This window comes from Guillardia theta, assembly GCF_000315625.1.
Source record: "Guillardia theta CCMP2712 unplaced genomic scaffold GUITHscaffold_14, whole genome shotgun sequence".
Taxonomy (NCBI): domain Eukaryota; class Cryptophyceae; order Pyrenomonadales; family Geminigeraceae; genus Guillardia; species Guillardia theta.
Genome location: NW_005434660.1, coordinates 141,478 through 158,583, shown reverse-complemented (window position 1 = coordinate 158,583; position 17,106 = coordinate 141,478). Strand labels below are relative to the sequence as shown.

Here is a 17,106-nt window from a genome sequence, read left to right as displayed (position 1 = left end):
GCCTCCTCGAGGGAGACGAGGTCAGCAGCGACGTGGCTGTCTCCTTGCTCCGCCTGACCAGAGACTGCAGCCCTGCTCCTGATAAGACAGCGACGGCAAGGTGTCGCTGCAGCTTCTCTCTGCCTCCTCCTTCCCTCCTCCTTCCCTCACTTGCTCCCAGCTCCTCCTCTCTGCTACTCTCCTCTCCCCTTCCCTGCCCTCACCAGCTAAGTAACATCGCAGAGCCATCGCACGCCCTGGAGCAAAGCCAACAAATGCTTCATCTGATTCCACAGATGTCAAGATGGTGACTTCTCCTCCTTTCCCCCCTCTCCCTTCCCTTCCCCTTCCTCCCCTCTCCCTTCCCTTCCCCTTCCTCCTCTCTCCCTTCCCTTCCCCTTCCTCCCCTTTCCCTCTTTCCATGTTCCTTCCTTTTGTGGCTCACAGATTGTTCAGTCCAACTCTCTACGAACTTCTTCTTCAGTCGACGAGTCCGACTTTCTGAGCAAGGAGAACAGGCGAGTTTCTTTCCTTCGCGTATTCACTATCTCTCTTCACTCCTCAGCCCTCCAATCTCAGCGTGGGGCCCTGCTCCCTCGTCCCCGATGTCTTCCTCTCTCCCTTCCTCCCTCCTCCACCTCCTTCTCTTCTTTTGTTCACCGTCATCAACAACACCATACTTTCAATCCGTTGATATTCAGCAGGGTAAGCCTCAAGCTCGCGATGCTCAAGCTTGTGCGGGGCAAGGCCCAGCAGGTCTGACGACGTTCCTCTTCCTCCCTGTCCTGACTGCGCGTGCAAACAGACCAAGATCCTGCTGAAGCGCCTGGAGCGTCTGCGAGGAGAGCCCAACATCGTGCGACACTTCCTCAGCCAGGTGCCTCCTCCACCTCCTCGGGCTCCATCTCACCCTCCTCCAGGTCGCCGACTTTGCGCGAGAATGGCGCAAACCAGATCTAGCCAACCACATCCTGTCATTAAGGACATGAAAGCGTAGCTGGAAACAAGAGCTCTTCCTCCGCCTCCTCCCCCTGCCCATTTCCTCCTTTCCTCCACCTCGTCAGCTTCACTCAGCTCCATATCTCTGCAGCAGGTCGACGACCATCTGGTCTGACCCCACGTTCCCTCCATACTTGATGCTCTTTGCCAACCGATCTTGCGCGATCTGCATGGCCGACATGCCGGTGTTCCTGTCCTTGGTGTTGATGAAATCAGGAGAGGAGCAGCAGCGCAGGAGCACTTCGATCACCCTGAAGTGCCCCTTCTCCGCTGCCAGATGCAGGGCTGTGCTCCCCCCTAGCCTGATCTGCTTCTTCACCAGGTTCGGCCCAGCAGGATGGGAGCACAGGACCTCACAGATCCTCCAGTGCCCCCTCTGGGCCGCCTTGTGGAGCGCCGTGAACGCCCACTTGTTGGTAGTGAAGATGTCCACGTCTGCCTCGAGCAGCGCCTGCACCTCCTCCAAGTCTCCCTCGTCTGCCGCGTACAGGAAGTCCTCCGAGGAGAAGAACTCACACACGATCTGCCGCTCCCTGCAGAGGGTCTCGTACGCGTTGCCGATCATCTGGAACATCGCGGTCGCGTCCTCGTCCCCCGGGTTCTTGTCCGGGTGCCATTTGATCGCCAGTTTGCGGTATGCCATCTTGATCGCTCTCACAGAAGCGTCTTCACGGATTCCAAGAATGTCTGCAGCATCTCTGCGAGACATCTGCTGAACCGACATGATGGATGGAAGGAACCAATCTCCTGATGCTCAGGAAGAGAACAAGTCTACTGATGGCCTTGCTTGCCTGACAGCAGGTGGACGTCGTTGCAGATCTCGGCTCTCCTCATAGTTTTCACCTCTCTCCTCCTCCTCCTCCTCTCTCGCTCCGCCTCCTCCTCACCGCCCCATGTCACCTCGCCCTCCCCAGCCCCTCATCGCGTGAGGCTGACACGTACATTATTACTCAAGTGATTGTGAGTAAAATATTCCAATAGAGTAAAATATTCCACTAGATTTCGAGACTTCAGTCGGCTCAGTGTACAAGACAAGAAGTGCAACTTGAGATCACTCAGTGTACATCAACAAGTACAACTCGAGATTACTCAGTGTAGAAGTACAACTTGAGGAAAACACACTCAGCTGGCAACGCATTTGCTACAGCTAATTCGTCTCCGGGATCTCAAGCGCTAGAGTCACTCTGCTCCCCTCGTTTATCTGGTGTGAGGGCTTTCAGTCGTCGAGCCCTTCTCCTCGACGACGTCGAGCTCATGTTTGAGCCCATACTGGAAGTCCTCCTGGTGCTTATGACTTCCGTGTCTTTCCTGGGGTTCAGCTTCTCCATCACCTTCTGGCGGACCCTAGCCTGCATGTGCTCGAATCGTTCCTGACGCGCAAGGGGCGTCAAGGAGTTCTCCCTCAGCTTGGAGAGTGAAGGATACTCCTTGACAGGATTAGCAGGCGCGGCAACGCTGTGCTCCTTCTGCAGATGAATATGTTCAGCTCTTGACTTGCAGGAGGCGCAGGCACTGCTCTCAAAGAATTGCCAACCGCCATTCCTCGCACACACACAACAGGTGAAGAAACCATTGAGGGCGTACATGTCGTGCATACTGCAGTGCGATTCGTCTGTCGCGAGTCTGTTCAAGATGATACCACACCCGCTGCATGCGCTGGGCATCGCCATTCCTACGTTCCTCAAAGAGAGGACGTCAAGCACGGACTTTCCTCCGAATTCCCGACGGAGTCAAAGGAATTCAATCAAAGGATTTCATCTTCGGGCATTCTCATGAGTTTTGTATATCAGCCCTGGTAGGAAGGAGAAATTTCTTGCCCTAGCAGGTATGGATAGCCATCTGCATCCCGATCTTCCCACTTTACCCCAATGATGTACAACTATACTGCAAGCACATGAAAGGGAGGAGGAAGGGAGGGAGGGACGACGGAGGGAAGTACGCAGGGACGGAGTGAAGTACGCAGGGAGGGAGGGAGGGAGGGAGGCGTTACTAGGCAGGGAGGGAGGGAGGGAGAGTCGTTAGCTGCGGGACCAGAAGCTGGGACGTTGTACGTATCGTTACAACAACCATGGACGGTTACAGTTGTGGCAGTCATTGCGATGGAAACCGCCGTTACACCGTTACGCTGGTTATGAACAAGGGGAAATTTATTACGGGCCACGTGACCAGTTCGATACAACACAAGGTCGTGATCATTAAAACACACCTTTTGGACATATAGGAGTTCGAAATAATTCCTTTTCATCACAGACTTACTACATGATCCGAGGTCTTTGAGTGTCTCCTAGCGGCCGGGCGTTCAAAATGGTGTGAAACCAATATGTCCGTCATATTGCCGGAGTGGTCACAGGATACCGCGACCCCGACTTTTAAAACTACTTGCGTACTAGTTTAATTTTGTTGTTATTGCTAAAATACACTTATAGCAAATGGAGGCCGGCGGGAAGCCGTTATCTTCTGGAATCTCCTCCAATCTCCCCAGGAAATGCACCCTTGGTTCCTTTGCAAAAAGAACCGGTAATGTTTCCCAGAGAAATCTGTAGAGAGCACCGGGTATGTAGAAAGATTTTAGCGTTTAGAGGGGGTAGTGGTCTTCTGCTCCTTTAAGACAGAATGGAGCCCCTCGTGACCACAGAAGGGCGAACAGGTGTCTAATAACATGTTTTACTAAGGGGGTAGTGGTACCTGGTTAGAAAATGAGTGGCACAGTTTTGCGTATGATGTTGGATGGAAAACAAGGGGTGGGGGTACACAACGGGATGTCTTGTAGGGGGTGGTGGATAGGTATGTTTCAGAACAGGTACGTATTTGAAAGAACTCCGCAACAAGTTTGGTTTTACAATTTTAAGACGGTCACCGGTGGATTCGTCTGCCCATGGAGGCTACCAGAGGGGTGGGGGTGATCTGCTTAATAGGGCTAAACGGTGGGGGTGGGGGGGTGCTATTCAGTACTGGGGTGAGTGGAGGCCCCTGCAGAGGAGCTACAATCCTGACCTGTCTTGAATGCATATTTCAATTGACATGATATGAAATAAGCAGCTACTGGGTACCCTGCTGAAAACGGAGTTAACATGCTCCCAAGAGGTCGATTTCGAGTAGGGTGGTTGTAGAGTAGCTGGTTTGCTTGGGGTGGGTGGGGGTGGTACAAAGAAGAGGGGAGGTGCTTCAGATGAGGCCAGGAGTGCATGGTGTAGCCGCAGCCTCGATTTGTAGTGATCGCCCCTGCATCCTCCTCTCTCCTCCTCCCCCTCACCATCTCTCTTGATCTGTTCCTCCGTCGTAAGCTAAGAGGTTTGCTGAGTCCTGTGGATCGGGGTGTACGTGAGCTGCCTTTCGCTTGTGGTGGCTGCAAGTGAGAAGTCAGAAAGCGGCAAGTCCTCCTGAGCGACTTTTTCTGCTGACTGTCTTGAATTTTGTTTGAGCCGACTGCTTTCAGTCTTAAAGGAGGCTGTTGTATTTGCTGGGGGGGATCTCGAAGTCAAACCTTTGGTTGCGAACAAATTTTTCCTGCAACCAATTTTTCTTTGAGGGTCGTAAATCGCTTGCAGCGGTTTGTTGGCTTTTCAAGAGTCTGGAACCTGGAAACACTTGACTGGATCTAGACACTGATTGAAGCTGTTAGATGGTGTGCTGTTGTGAAAGCCCGTCGAACACGTTTGGTGCGGTCTGAGCTCAGAAGGCATGCAAACTATTCAGAAGTACAGTCAAGACTTTTCCTCTGGTGGAGCGTCTAATTGCAGAGGTTCAAACCCTAGCAAGGCCGTAGGTCAGTCGATCACATACTTGCGCTGCTGCCCGATGCCGAATATGAAGATCTACAACGACCCCCTTGGTCGTGACTGCGGGATCATGAGAAACGGAAAACGATCGGAATCTCCCCAACAATGTTGCTGTCAGGGAGAAAAGGCCTGCTCAAATGCAGAATGCGATGCGCGGGGAGTGGAAAGGCACTTTATTGGGGATGAGTTCCTAAGATATACCTGTTCACTGGCTGTCACACGTTGGCAGTCGGAGGTGGAACATGCAGAGATCGAACAAGCTCTTGGCAAACTGAGCAGCCGTGATATGCATATCGGTGATTTGAAAGCCAGCATGAAAGATCTTCACATGCGGTCAAACTTTCGAGATGCAAGCTCAAGGTTAGTTCGAAACAAGGCCTGCATAGATTTATGTTTATTAGCAAGAGAATGATTTGTACAATTCAACACGAACACGTTAGGACGTTGTGTCATTATTTCTGAGCTTGTAGTATTAAAACAGTTTTGAAGGCCTTGGTTGTCCTGTGTGTTCAAGTATTTTCTGAAACATTCAAACAACCATGAAATATTCAGGACTTCACTTGTCCTGGACATGATTTGAAGTCCGCGGAACAGGTTTCCTCCACTTGAACAACACTTGCCTCTTGATGAAACCATTCACATCTAAATTAAGAACTAGATTATGATTTGTAGGCAAGGTTTCTTTCATTGACAGCTTTGCGTATCGCATGCCTGCACGTCGTAACATGACAAGAAGAATGCTCGAAGCTATCGTATACCTCGCAGTAGCGGCGTCGGTTTTCTTCCTTGTGAGGCAGAAGGAAAGGAATTCTTGATCATGTACAGAACCATCGCTGCCTCTCATGACTGTGATGTCAATTTGGCTACCCTCGGGGCCGAGTAGAAGATTCGCAACACTCGAAGCAGACTTGCTTGACACATCTTCATTCTCTGCAGCATCTTTCACACAGATCCTCTTCGCAGGCACATCACAACCTATGGCAATCAAGATGTCTCCTTTCCTCAGATATCCGTCGGAGCTGCCCTTTGGGCAGACCTGTCAACACATCCGTCACAAACTTTGGATAGAGTTAGCCAGGATTTTTTTCGACCGTATGAATGAAGAGGGAGTTGTTTGCGTTCAGGCCCAGAATCACTCCTATTCCGGCTTGCCTTGAGTTGAACTTGCCATTCAAATCCTACGAACGCCAGTCACAATGTTTACTTCCCCACATACAAGAGGATAATTCACCGACTGGCCCTTCTTTGGGGTACAAAATCCCATCCATGTGCAGATATCAATGGGCGAATCTGGTTTTCCATGTTCTGCTGATGATTCGGGATACATGTTTCAGTTTCCTCAGAACCATGATGATCATTCATACCCTTGTCGGCCATGCTACCCAACGAAAGTTGTCAATGTTGTATGAGACTACAGCAGCACAACAATTGCGGCAGTCCTGAATGTCAACGCCGATGTCGATGGATGGAGAGCTTCGAGGAATAACACTTCAAGATGCAAGGAAATTTTCTTCGAAGATGCTCATCTACATTCTTCTCCTTTCAAGATCGCGTATCTCAACGCCCCCGCTGCCATCCTTTGCCATCTGGTTTGTTCTTTCCTTCTGGCATTTCCGACTACAACCCGTTCTTCTATTTTCAACACTGACCCCCCACCCTATTATTACCTACCCCTACCCCCGAATTTCTTTTCATCCATGGATTATCAGCCCAGATTCCTCTATCATATATGTGTTGCACTAAGTTCAAATAAGGATCCTGGATGTGCATAGTACCCATCATGCTTTTTAACTCAACCAAATCTTAAGTACCTACCCCCGCATCATGCAAGCGCATCCCGATCGGATACTCCGACTCGGATCCGATCGGATGACCGCCTCCGGACCGTCCGGCCTCGGACTCCGGGCTCCCGAGTCCCGGCGAGTCGGAAGCCGGGCCCGTACTACGGTACTAAAAACTTCAGGCTCACTACTGAGACGCTTGACTCTGTGAGTCCCAACTGAGACCGTCGGGCCGCCCGGGTACTAGCCTAGTAGACCGATGATTCGGCCCCGGAGTCCGGAAGGCGAGTGTCGGCGCCGCCGCCGCTACGGCGCCGCCGCTACGGTACTAGTACAGTACGGTACGTGCAAATGGACTAGATACGCCAAGTTCTGACAAACCGTGCAAATCAACTTTAAGAGTACTGAACTTCGGAACCAGGATCAATACCATCTGATCTTCATTACCAAACGAATTTCTCCAGAATCCACTTGGGGTGGCATCCTTCATCAGCAAGGAGCTTGTTGATCTATCATGACTGTGAGTACATCACTCTGCACAAGTGACCTGATCTCGATCCCACCTTCTCCTCATCCTGTTCCCCCGTGGTCAAGCCATCCTTACCGGTCGTCAAGCCGACCTCTTGAGCCTGACACACTATGAGCGGCGGAGAGCGGCAGCAAGGGTAGCCCATCACATGCACTCCTCCCAGGATGAAGACGGAGTCAAGGTTTGCATCTGCTGCTCCTTGGATGTCGTGGTCAAGAGAGTCCCCGACGTGCACCTGAGACTTTCATCAGCAGCAGGAGGCATGCTGGGCTGCTCCATCCTACCACCCGAGTGTACTTGATGTCCTCGCCGAAAGTTTTCAAGCATGCTTGGAAATGCTCAGAGTGAGGTTTACCAAACCATTTCACCTTCACTCGGGTTAGAAGAAGAAGACAGAAGAGACAGGGAGGAAAGGTAGGGAGAAGAGAAAAGGGTCAGGGAAGGAGGAGGGGATGGAAGGAGAAGGAGAGGAAAGGAAAGAAAGAGTTATCACCTTTCCCCCCATGAGCTGGTACTGCTGCCCGATCAAACCTGGCATATGCCCCAACGAACCATCGGGAAGGACGGCACTGGAAGTCGAAGGTGTGAGGGCAAAACAGGGAGCTCAAGTGCAAGAAAAGAGGATGGGCGCGGAGAGACAGAGAATGGGGCAGAGCGAATGGAAGAGGGGCATGGAGAAGACAAGCAAGCACGTAAGGAAGAGTTCAGTGGGGATGCAGAGGTTGGGACAGGGAGGAGGTACAAGGGACAGGGAGGAGGTACAAGGTAAGTTCTAAAGAAGGGACGAGGCAATAACAGGGAAAAATAGACAAAGATGTAGCAGCAAGGGTGAGCGCAACATAGTAGCACTTGTCTGGTTGGAAGAATTATTAGCATGCCTGTAATCAGCGTTTGCAACCAACATTTCCAATCCACGGTTGAGTGCTACTGCTAAGACCTGCGATAAATTGATGTTGCTCAGTCGGTCTCCACTTGTTGCAAAGGGTTGGTGAGGTGTGAAAGTTTCGTGTGACCTTCTGATAAGCAAGGAGGACGTTTCCGTGCTCGATGAATCCTGTCTCTACAGGGGATGATGAAGAATTCTCCACAATGATCTCACTTCCGTGGCATCTGTCGAACAGATCAGATCAACAGCGTCACGACAGCAAGCCATGAATCACAAGATGAAATCGGCGGTTGAAACATCACTCGTTGAAATGTTCAGCCCGTCGAGAAATTTATCATCATCCTCAACCTGCTCCACAAGGTGACAAGAAGCTTTGAAGCAGCGCCGGCTTCACTTCTCGTTTCCATGTCAAGTACACACAGGACTTGCCATTCATCCTCTTCCCAACACGTCAGGTTCTCGGCTGTGCAAGGGCAGGGAGACCTCGTTCATGTGCTTCCAACATTCTTCGCCGCTGTCTCTTAATGTCATCGATGCAGAAAAGATGTCTTACAAGGAAGCCGAACCTTGTGATGACTGACTCCTCGCTATCAAGCTGAAACCCCAATGCTGCAGGCCTCTGAGTCATAAATCCTGTCTGCGCTCAGATCTCACCTCGCAACTTCTTCAGAGCGTCTTTGGACCTTCGGCTTGTATTTGACAATATGGCAATTCTCTTTCCCGCCTTCTTCCTGTTCGGCAAGAATCATCTATCGTCTTCTTCCAATCATCAAGTGCTGCTTACAGAGATTCAAAGCATTCCAGGGCTCCTGGAAGCGGTATGGCTCCGTTGTGCATTACGCCATACTGATCAAGAATGAAGGCATCATACTTGTCAGAAATTTCCGACATTCTCTTGATCCTGATCTTCCGGTCGCCAAAGAGATCTTTCTCCAGCGTAGACATATCGGCAGAGACAGGTACCCTAAGACACTCGTTACGCATTGTCCAAAGAGCGATTAAGAATCGAGGGACAGACGGAAGAAGCAGTATACACTCACGGAGAAGGAGGTTCGCGTCGTCTTGTCTTGGTGAAGGACTGCAGCAAAGTTGTGCTTCGCCCTTTGAAAAAATTGGACGTGGGGAAGCGGGTGAAGTCGTCGAACGACTCGACCTCGGGAAGAAGGAAGAGGAGGGAGAGGAGGGAGAGGAGGAGATATAGGAGGAAGTCGGACGAGGAGGAAGCAAGGGTCGACCGACAACAAAGAGCAACAGGAGCGCTGCTCCCTCTCCTACTCCCAGCGCCGCATGAGGGCATGCAGGAGTCCTCGTACTGATTTTTAACTTAACTTTGAGTAAAACGGTGTTGGGGTGCCTCAATTGGCCCGGCCGGGCCCCGGCCGGGCCGAGGAAGAAAGTGGATCTTTTTTGTAATTTAAAACTTTTATTCGTCTCCTATACAAGTCGAGCCCCCCTCATCTGATTTAACGAGTATTATTAAGGGCAGCAATTATCGTGGATATCCCTTCTCGAACAACACCTGAGACATCGGTTTTAAAATCGATAGTGGTAACAATTGTCCTCGTACTGATTTTTAACTTAACTTTGAGTAAAGTGGTAAAACTGAGGAACGAAATGGGGGAGAGAGGGATGGGAGTGGAAGGAACAATGCGACCCACACTTGTCTTCAATGCTAGCCACATCCCCTCCACTTGACGCTTTCTTCCTCTCTCCATGCTCTTTCTTCCTCTCCTTGCATATCCTCTCCTTCATTGTTCACCTATTCCTATCGTACTCCTCCATGGTTCGTCGGTGGTTTCACCTGACCACTGCTGTGCTCCCCTATCTTCTAGTCGTCTTCTTCTTGCTCAACTCTCTCCCCTCCGTCTTTATCTCTTCTCAGACCATCTTCCCTTTGCCCTTGCCTCTTCCTTGTCTGTTTTCCTTCGCCTAGCGATGAGTGAGCGGTTTTTGCTTCTTTCCGTGACTTTTCGTCACTCAAGCTATATCTGAAATACTATTGATACCTTCATCTTTGCTTCTCCTTCTTCTCGTTTGCCTTTCTCCCAACCTCATATCTCTCCAACTTCCTCATCATTCCCTGAGCTTTCAGAAATTTGTTGTTTGCAGCGAGCGCATCACAATTTCCTTGCTCCGCCTATTTCTGCTCGTGCTTGCCGCATTAATACCTGCACAGTTAGTCGTTTATCGTCCCTTGGCTGTTAGAGGATCTCCTTCACGGTTGGTAGGCGAGGGTTGATCAGGACCCAGCATGTCAGCCAACGCCGGCGAGAAGAGGCATTTCGTGGGTAAGCACATGCGACCCATGTTTCGTGAGTCTGAGGCTCATGGCTGCAGATGACGACGAGTGGTGCCGTCTAATGGCAGAAAGGCTGTCAAACTTCAACCATGAAGCTGCACAGAACCTCGCCAGGACCTTTGAAATCGTCTCGCCGGATGTTTCCGCGGGCTCTTCTCCCTCGGGTGCTATGTACGTCGAACCGCAGCATGTCAACGCCGGCGTGGTGATGAATGCACCGGCTGTTCGCAAGAAGCGCTCCAAGTACATCTCCAACTCCTGCTCAGAGTGCAAGCTGAAGAAGAGGAAGTGTAGCGATGTTAGGCCGTGCGCGATGTGCGTGGTTGCAGGAACGAGCGACAAGTGCTTGTCGGAATCAAGAAATGTCTCGCTATCAACAACAATCCACAGCCTGAGAGAAGCATTTTTCCAGGACCTCCAGGAACAGGACGCGTCGCTTCGCTCCTTGAAAGACGCATCGGTGCAGAGCGGAGTAAACATCACGATTGTACGTCCTCTATGGGAGTTGGGGTTCGATGTGTCGGTGCTTTACAAGGCCTTCAGGATTCTTCCACTTGACCTCAAAGTGGCCATGGACGACGCCGTCGATTTGGTGCGCAAGGTGATGGTGTCAAACTTGAAAAGCAACCCTGGCTTTAAGCAGATTCTCACTCAGCAGCAAGAGCTGGGGAGATTGAGCAACTTCTGGCAACAGAACGATGCTGCGCGGTGGCAGTTTGATGAGACAGAGGATTGCTTCGACCAGATTGCCAGCGACAGAAGATGGGGACATGGTAGATGGTTGTCAGTCGAGTTCGACTCCAACTTACACTGCAGGAGGATGAGGATAGGCGATGACGTGGCGGACTTGCTGGGCTATCACCACTCAGAGATCCTTTCTCGCTTCTTCTGCCATGACATTGTGCACTCCATGAGCGAGTACGAGGTCCTGGTTGCCTGGACGTCAGTCTTGTTCGCTTCGTTCAGCAAGGAGGCAGTGTGGTACATGAGAGTAGCCACGAGCGATAGATATGGCGAGAAGCGCACCTTGTATCTCAAGTGCAATCTACACAAGAGCTTTGATCAGCAAGGCAGACAGTTCGGGTACACCATCGTCTTCGACCTGGCTTCCTTGGAGGACTTCCGGCAGTACAAGAACAGATTTCTCCCGCCTGCCATGCACGCTAAAGGGCGTGAGGACTTAGAAGATAGAATGGCGAGGGAGTCCATCGTCTTCATGAGAAAGTTACGGGTCAGCGCAGACGACAGGTTGTCGCACCTTACCAGCGTGGTCAAGAGGTGGGTAGAGGAGATGAAGAGCACGCATCTTTAAAGTCAACTGCAGGTCAGCTCCTAGCTCATGGCAAGTTCAATCTGTTTCAGTGACTGCATCTAACAGGTTGCTGCAAATCCCTGAGAAGCCTGCCAGGCTGCCTTCTCTGTATTTCTAGTTGAAGCGCGGCATTCAGACTGCAAGCCTTTCGTGGCTCCTGGTGGACAACACTGAGCCGCCTTTAGTAAGTTCGCCGGGCAGTCAGCCTCTCCGTGTGCGTAGCTGCAATCTGACCGCGCGCGGCCGGCCTGCCCATCCTGGGCCGCGCCGGCTTCAGAACTCTGGGCCGCCGGGAGGAGCCTCGGAGGCTGTCAAACTTCCGAAGTTTACTGAAGTTGAAGTTAAAAATCCGATGATCAGCACGACTCGAGGACCTTGACGGTGACTGAGCGTGGCATGCCAGTTGGAGTCAGTCACCTGATCGAGGGCCCCGCCGGCCGCCAACCGTTGAACTTCGGCTGCGCTCGGAGATTGGCATGATCCTACCCGGCCCGCGTTTCAGGCTTGTCACCGTCACTGTTCCGAGTCTCGGAAGTGAAAGTTCCCGGCTCGAGAGAAAGGCCGCGGGCCCGCTCAGGCTCAGCGGCTGGAACTGAGCCGGGCGGCCGCCGGAACTTGGAAAGTTTACTAGGGGGCTTTTAATATCAGTGGGCACCGGAAGAACTTGAACTTAGGATTAGCCTCCTGGTACAAATGTTTTAGTCAAACGGAGCCTCGGAGGGCTAATCCCCTGCTAAAGGTCGCCAAGGGGCTGTCTCTTTACTCAAAGTTAAGTTAAAAATCAGTACGAGGACAATCAATTAGCAATAAGTAGCTAATCCCCTGGACAACCATAACCTTTGGCTTACCAACCGTTGCGAGTTCAAGGTTCTCCCTTCCCCCCGCGCGAGGGACGTTCAAGCGAGTCAAACCACCTTGGACCTGATGCTCCGAGTGCGCATCAACCCGTGGCTCCTGTATGTCGCGTGCTTCCCATTGTGAGACAAGAGGATTGATGCCTCGGCAGCTCAGGAATGTCAAGACCTTCAGACTTATGGTGAGGACTCCTATGGTGAACGGTTTTCATGAGGTAAACTTGTATCATAGCAATCAATCAATCAATCAATCATTGGCTTCGCCTCGACGCATGATTGACAAGATTTAGCAACACAAATGGATATCGCCTTCTCCGGGAGTACAACAAGGCAAGCTTCCTATTCATCCTGGATTCGTGAAAGAACCGAGTCTGACACCATCACGACGGATCTGAGTAGTACGTGTGATGGTTTGTTGCATCTTAACTTTGTTCCTGTGTTCATTGTAATTAGAACATGAGTAATATAATTGGACCATGCAACACCTCGTGCGCATTAAGCTGTTCTTCATCCTGCTTGTACTTGCTTGCAACATCACCTACAACAGCATAAGCTAACATCTCGCACACCTTGCAAGCGCTCGTTGTGCAAGCATTTCAGTTTCACTACTAATCCAACACTTCCAAAAATAAACTAAAAAGAGAATAAAAATCTAAAAGTTAAGGTCATGGTACAAATTATTGACTGATTTTAGAAGGAAACTTGATTGCGTTTTCCCTATATCACAACGTCTCAAAATCAGACTCAGGTTAAAACCGCCGCGTAACGACAAGGACAGCTAATCCTAAGGTCTGAGGCCCATAATAAGCCCCCTGCGGACCCTTTCAAAACAGCTATTTTCGCTGGGGTTAAAAAAAGATTTTTTTATGGGCCCCACCCACTGAAGATTTGATGATGGACCCCTTGTCTGCTATCCCATCGACTGGTCTAAACCATGGTTCAGACCATGTATTTCAGTACCCCTACCCCATTGTTCCTCTGGGAGGAAAATCCCTTCCAAAAATATTCTTTTCCATATTTGAGGGTACAGAGTACCCCCTTGTTTCCAACTTGTGCCATGGAAAAATGGGGTAGTTGTTCCTGTACACCCACCCCTTGTCATCATCGCAGCCCAACTCCGTTGCCCCTTTCCCACAGCGCGCAAGCAGAGGCGGCAGCAGCGTCCTGGTCCTTGTGAGACATTACTATACACAGAAGCTTCCTTCTCACCGTCAGCCCTTTGAATCTGCACCAGACGCTCATGCAGAGGTAGCCGACATCAGCTTTGCTCTCAACAACTTCTGAACCTAGCAGTATCTGAACCCAACGAACCGAAGCATGCAAACCCCTTCAAATCACAGCATTCCATGCAGCTTTCCGCTTCACTCAGATCTCTTCCACTTTGCCTTGGCTGTTGAAAACAATCGAGCGGCAACGGATGCACGCGCAAGAAACCTCAACGGCTCTCGGCACAGGGTGCTGAACGCAGAAGTGGCGAAGAAGATCTTCAAGGAGAAGGCTCTCTGTCAAGGCAACAAGTCTGTTGAGAGTGAGCTTGTCGCAAGGTGTTATGGCGTCAGCGCCAAGACGGTGCGGGACATCTGGGACAAGAGGTCCTGGGCCAAGGTAACAGATGCGTTGGAGACAAGGGAGGCAAGGGACGACACGTCTGCCAGCGCATCGTCGTCAGGAAAGGCATCGAGTGAGGACGATGCCGGGCAGACGCAGAGGGAGCGATCAGCAGAGATAGAGAATCCTGTAGAAAGGACGACTGAGCAGGAGGGCAGTTCATCGTCGTCCTCGGGGGGGTCAGAAAGAGCGATGTCGATGTCCTCATACGCTGCTTCGCTGACGCAGGCGGGGGGCAGCGACAGCATACAGCCAGAAGATCATGGCAGCGAAGGGAGCAACAACCTTGCTTCTGCTGACAACAACAGTGAGAGTATGGGGGAGGAAAGCGAGGAGTCTGAGATGTCGGAGGGCTCGTTCGGGCAGAGCAGTGGGTCCTCGGACTACAGGAGCGAGTGGTATGTTCAGCCCAGTATGAGCTGCATTGAAGACTTCATGCAATCGACCTCTAGCAGCGGAAACACTTGCAACTCTCCTGAGTGATCGGCTGAGTGTCAATATAGGGAGGGTAAGAGCTTTTGGGCAGTTCTTGTGATAACATCCTAGGAATATCGTTGGGGTTGCAGTGATATTTCTTCGTGTCGTGCTGTGAACTAGCGCCTGTGCATTATACCATACAAGTACATGAAGATTACTCTGCGAAAAGACAAAGAAGTTTGAGACAAGCCCTCTCACTCGGTCCTCCTTCTTGACATTCAGTCTGTATGTCAGCGCCATACAACTGTCATGACTTGTTTATCCAATCGCTATTCTTCCTGTTTCAAACCTTTGTCATCTCCTTGGGGCAAAACACGGGCAGAAAGAGGAGATGCTCAGACTGCGGACAAGCACGAGGGCGTGTTAAGAGAAGGATAGAGATTACAAAGCAAAGCCAAAGAAAAAGGAGGCAGAAGTAGAGAGAGCAAGGAATCAAACGAAGATAGGATGATGGAGATGGTGTGCATTGGGGGATGAGGTAAGGGGGAAGAGGCGGGCGGGCGGGCAGGCGGGCGGGCAAGGGGTACGGCGGGGAAGGGGAAAAGGGGCAGGGGGGCGGCAGGTAGGCACCAGTACGATGTCATGACATTCTAGCTACCTGCAACTTTTGCATCATGCTGCCAGGAGTTAATTGATCCCTCCTGGCCAAGGAGATCAAGACTGTGGACCTCCTCATCGCTCAGTCGCCAGCTGCACATGAGCAGGTCATGGTGAACTTACTCACGTTCCTCCTCTCCCTCACCCAAGGGCCCCTGCGTTCTCCTGTGCTTGCCTGGCGTTCTTGCATCCGGGGATGGGAATGGCGCCCTGCAGTCATAAAGCTTCAGAAGCGCCGGGCATTGAAGGAAGAGAGTAGGAGCAGGTCACCTTGCACATGACCCAATTGAGGGCGACCTGGAACAAGAAGGATGAGATGTAGAGGAGGAGGAGGGAGGAGGGGGGCGGGGTGGTAGGGGAGGCAGCAGGGCTCTCCTACCTGCCCTGGGGTCTTCCCTCCATGCGCCGCTCCTACTTCCCGCATGCGGTCGAGCAGAGCTTCGAGCTGGACGACTTGTCATCATCAGAAACTCCAGAGCAGCCATCTTGCCTTGGTATCTGAAACCCTCCCGAAGAACCTCGAGCGAGGGGCCTTCTTGTCCTTGCCGTACTTTCCCGTCAACCTTCCCATCCCCAGAGGCGAGTATGCCTAAGGCTTTCTTAGGTTGCAGCGTGCACAGAGAAGAAGGAGGAGTTTCAATCATAAGATTCTGATGCGAGCAGCAGTTGTGAGGTGAGGAAGGGACGGGAGGAGTTGGGGTTGGCGTCAGTACTTACAAGTATAGAGATTCCAAGCTTCCTGCATTCTTCGAGCAATCCTCCTGTTTCAGGTAGCCTTCGGAGCAGAGAAAATTCAACCTGGCAGAAAGAAAGAAAACGAATTTTTCACATATCTACATAGAAAGGTGCAGTCGACAAGCCCCTTTTTGGTCTAGCAGGTCACGACAGCCGATGATATAACATCCAAGACAAGACGTCAACATTCAAAGCAGATGATTCAAAATGCAGACAAGGAAGAAACAAATCCATGAACCATCTCCCGACAAAGGCTACAGCTCCTCGTCTTTCCGCATGTCACACCTGATTTGACGTCAGCGGAATCCCTCGTTTCTCCAAGATCCGGTAGACAGGCAGAAGCTCTTCGAACGCAAAGTTTGAGACTCCAACAGCCTTGCACCTCCCTGAGATCACAGCCTCTGCCAGCGCTTCCCCAATCTCCTCCCCCTGCAAGTGGGTAAGTGAGAGTTATCCTACTCAACATCGGGGGGGTACTGAGGACTGAAGACCAGGGCCGTGAATCTGGTACAGGTCGACGTTGGGTAGCTGAAGACGAGCCAAGGAGGCATCAAGTGCTGGGATCAGATCCTGAGCTCCCCGGGGAAGATTCGTCGAGGGCACAACCGGGTAAAACTTCGTGGCCACCCTTACTTTGCGCCGCTTCTCTTCCGGCAGCTTCTTGAGCAGGGAGCCGACGAGGCGCTCGCTCTCTCCATTGCCATAGACCTCAGCCGTATCAAGGAAGCCAAGATCACTGCTGACAACGACCTCCAATGCTTCCTCTATGGATTGCACTGAAGCTCCTCCCTGCGCACCGTAGTTCCAGATCGCTTCGTCCCCCCAAGCCCAAACTCCTGTGCCCATGACGGGAAGCTTCAGCCCTCTACCAGCTCCTTTCTTCTCCTCCTCAAAGGCCATAGCACCCATGCTGTTCCATCTCACGACTGAGGGGATCATGGCACTGAGCAGCAGCTGCCTCCTCCCTATCCCACCTTGCTCAGTCTTCTCCGCCATTGCAGGGAACTTCGAGGGTCGAGTCATCCTACGCAGGTGGCCTTGTGAGAGGTGTCGAGAGGAGCGGAGGAGGAGCCTAGAATGGGGCAGGTGGAGGGAGGGAGGAAGGGAGGCATGGAATGCAGACGATAGGGTCGGGCACATGAAGAGCAGCGCAGCCATAGCACCAGTAAAGATCACCGGCGGACTTTTATGAGGCCCGCGGGGGTCCAACGGCCTGGCCGGGCCCGGCCTGACCCTTGGCTGACCCCCGGGCCGGGCCGAGGCTGTCCGAG

General features: G+C 51.7%; 7 protein-coding genes across 7 annotated transcripts; 2 read left to right on the top strand and 5 right to left on the bottom strand.

Moving 5' to 3' along the window:
- Nucleotides 1-1,210: 1,210 nt before the first annotated feature.
- On the bottom strand, nt 1,211-1,477 carry GUITHDRAFT_44032 (hypothetical protein; the record flags this gene model as incomplete). The annotated part of the gene is made up of 1 exon (XM_005837348.1): nt 1,211-1,477. A coding segment is annotated over one exon (267 nt), but the record flags the coding sequence as incomplete, so codon positions are not given.
- Nucleotides 1,478-1,516: 39 nt separating this feature from the next.
- On the bottom strand, nt 1,517-1,675 carry GUITHDRAFT_48135 (hypothetical protein; the record flags this gene model as incomplete). The annotated part of the gene is made up of 1 exon (XM_005837347.1): nt 1,517-1,675. A coding segment is annotated over one exon (159 nt), but the record flags the coding sequence as incomplete, so codon positions are not given.
- A 469-nt stretch (nt 1,676-2,144) lies between these two features.
- GUITHDRAFT_103658 (hypothetical protein) lies at nt 2,145-2,648 on the bottom strand (the record flags this gene model as incomplete). The annotated part of the gene is made up of 1 exon (XM_005837346.1): nt 2,145-2,648. One exon carries the CDS (start codon nt 2,646-2,648, stop codon nt 2,145-2,147), a length of 504 nt encoding a protein of 167 aa, XP_005837403.1.
- A 2,734-nt stretch (nt 2,649-5,382) lies between these two features.
- Nucleotides 5,383-9,245, bottom strand: GUITHDRAFT_161791 (hypothetical protein). Its single transcript, XM_005837345.1, has 19 exons — nt 8,994-9,245; nt 8,738-8,917; nt 8,608-8,684; nt 8,520-8,562; nt 8,437-8,467; nt 8,348-8,392; nt 8,228-8,301; nt 8,081-8,177; nt 7,917-8,004; nt 7,561-7,598; nt 7,352-7,435; nt 7,216-7,302; nt 7,102-7,167; nt 6,986-7,047; nt 6,569-6,699; nt 6,122-6,168; nt 5,849-5,935; nt 5,516-5,793; nt 5,383-5,468 (listed from the first exon to the last, which is right to left on the bottom strand). Exons 2-19 carry the CDS (start codon nt 8,896-8,898, stop codon nt 5,417-5,419), a joined length of 1,548 nt encoding a protein of 515 aa, XP_005837402.1. The 5' UTR covers nt 8,899-8,917; nt 8,994-9,245; the 3' UTR covers nt 5,383-5,416.
- A 959-nt stretch (nt 9,246-10,204) lies between these two features.
- On the top strand, nt 10,205-11,564 carry GUITHDRAFT_103655 (hypothetical protein; the record flags this gene model as incomplete). Its single annotated transcript, XM_005837344.1, has 2 exons — nt 10,205-10,241; nt 10,291-11,564. The coding sequence occupies 2 exons, from the start codon at nt 10,205-10,207 to the stop codon at nt 11,562-11,564; spliced, it is 1,311 nt and encodes a 436-aa protein (XP_005837401.1).
- Nucleotides 11,565-13,735: 2,171 nt separating this feature from the next.
- Nucleotides 13,736-14,509, top strand: GUITHDRAFT_103654 (hypothetical protein; the record flags this gene model as incomplete). Its single annotated transcript, XM_005837343.1, has 1 exon — nt 13,736-14,509. One exon carries the CDS (start codon nt 13,736-13,738, stop codon nt 14,507-14,509), a length of 774 nt encoding a protein of 257 aa, XP_005837400.1.
- Nucleotides 14,510-15,150: 641 nt separating this feature from the next.
- Nucleotides 15,151-16,702, bottom strand: GUITHDRAFT_55598 (hypothetical protein; the record flags this gene model as incomplete). The annotated part of the gene is given in 8 exon segments (XM_005837342.1): nt 15,151-15,193; nt 15,246-15,310; nt 15,371-15,397; nt 15,480-15,553; nt 15,572-15,689; nt 15,818-15,898; nt 16,121-16,264; nt 16,313-16,702. Coding segments are annotated over 8 exon segments (942 nt in total), but the record flags the coding sequence as incomplete, so codon positions are not given.
- Nucleotides 16,703-17,106: the final 404 nt, after the last annotated feature.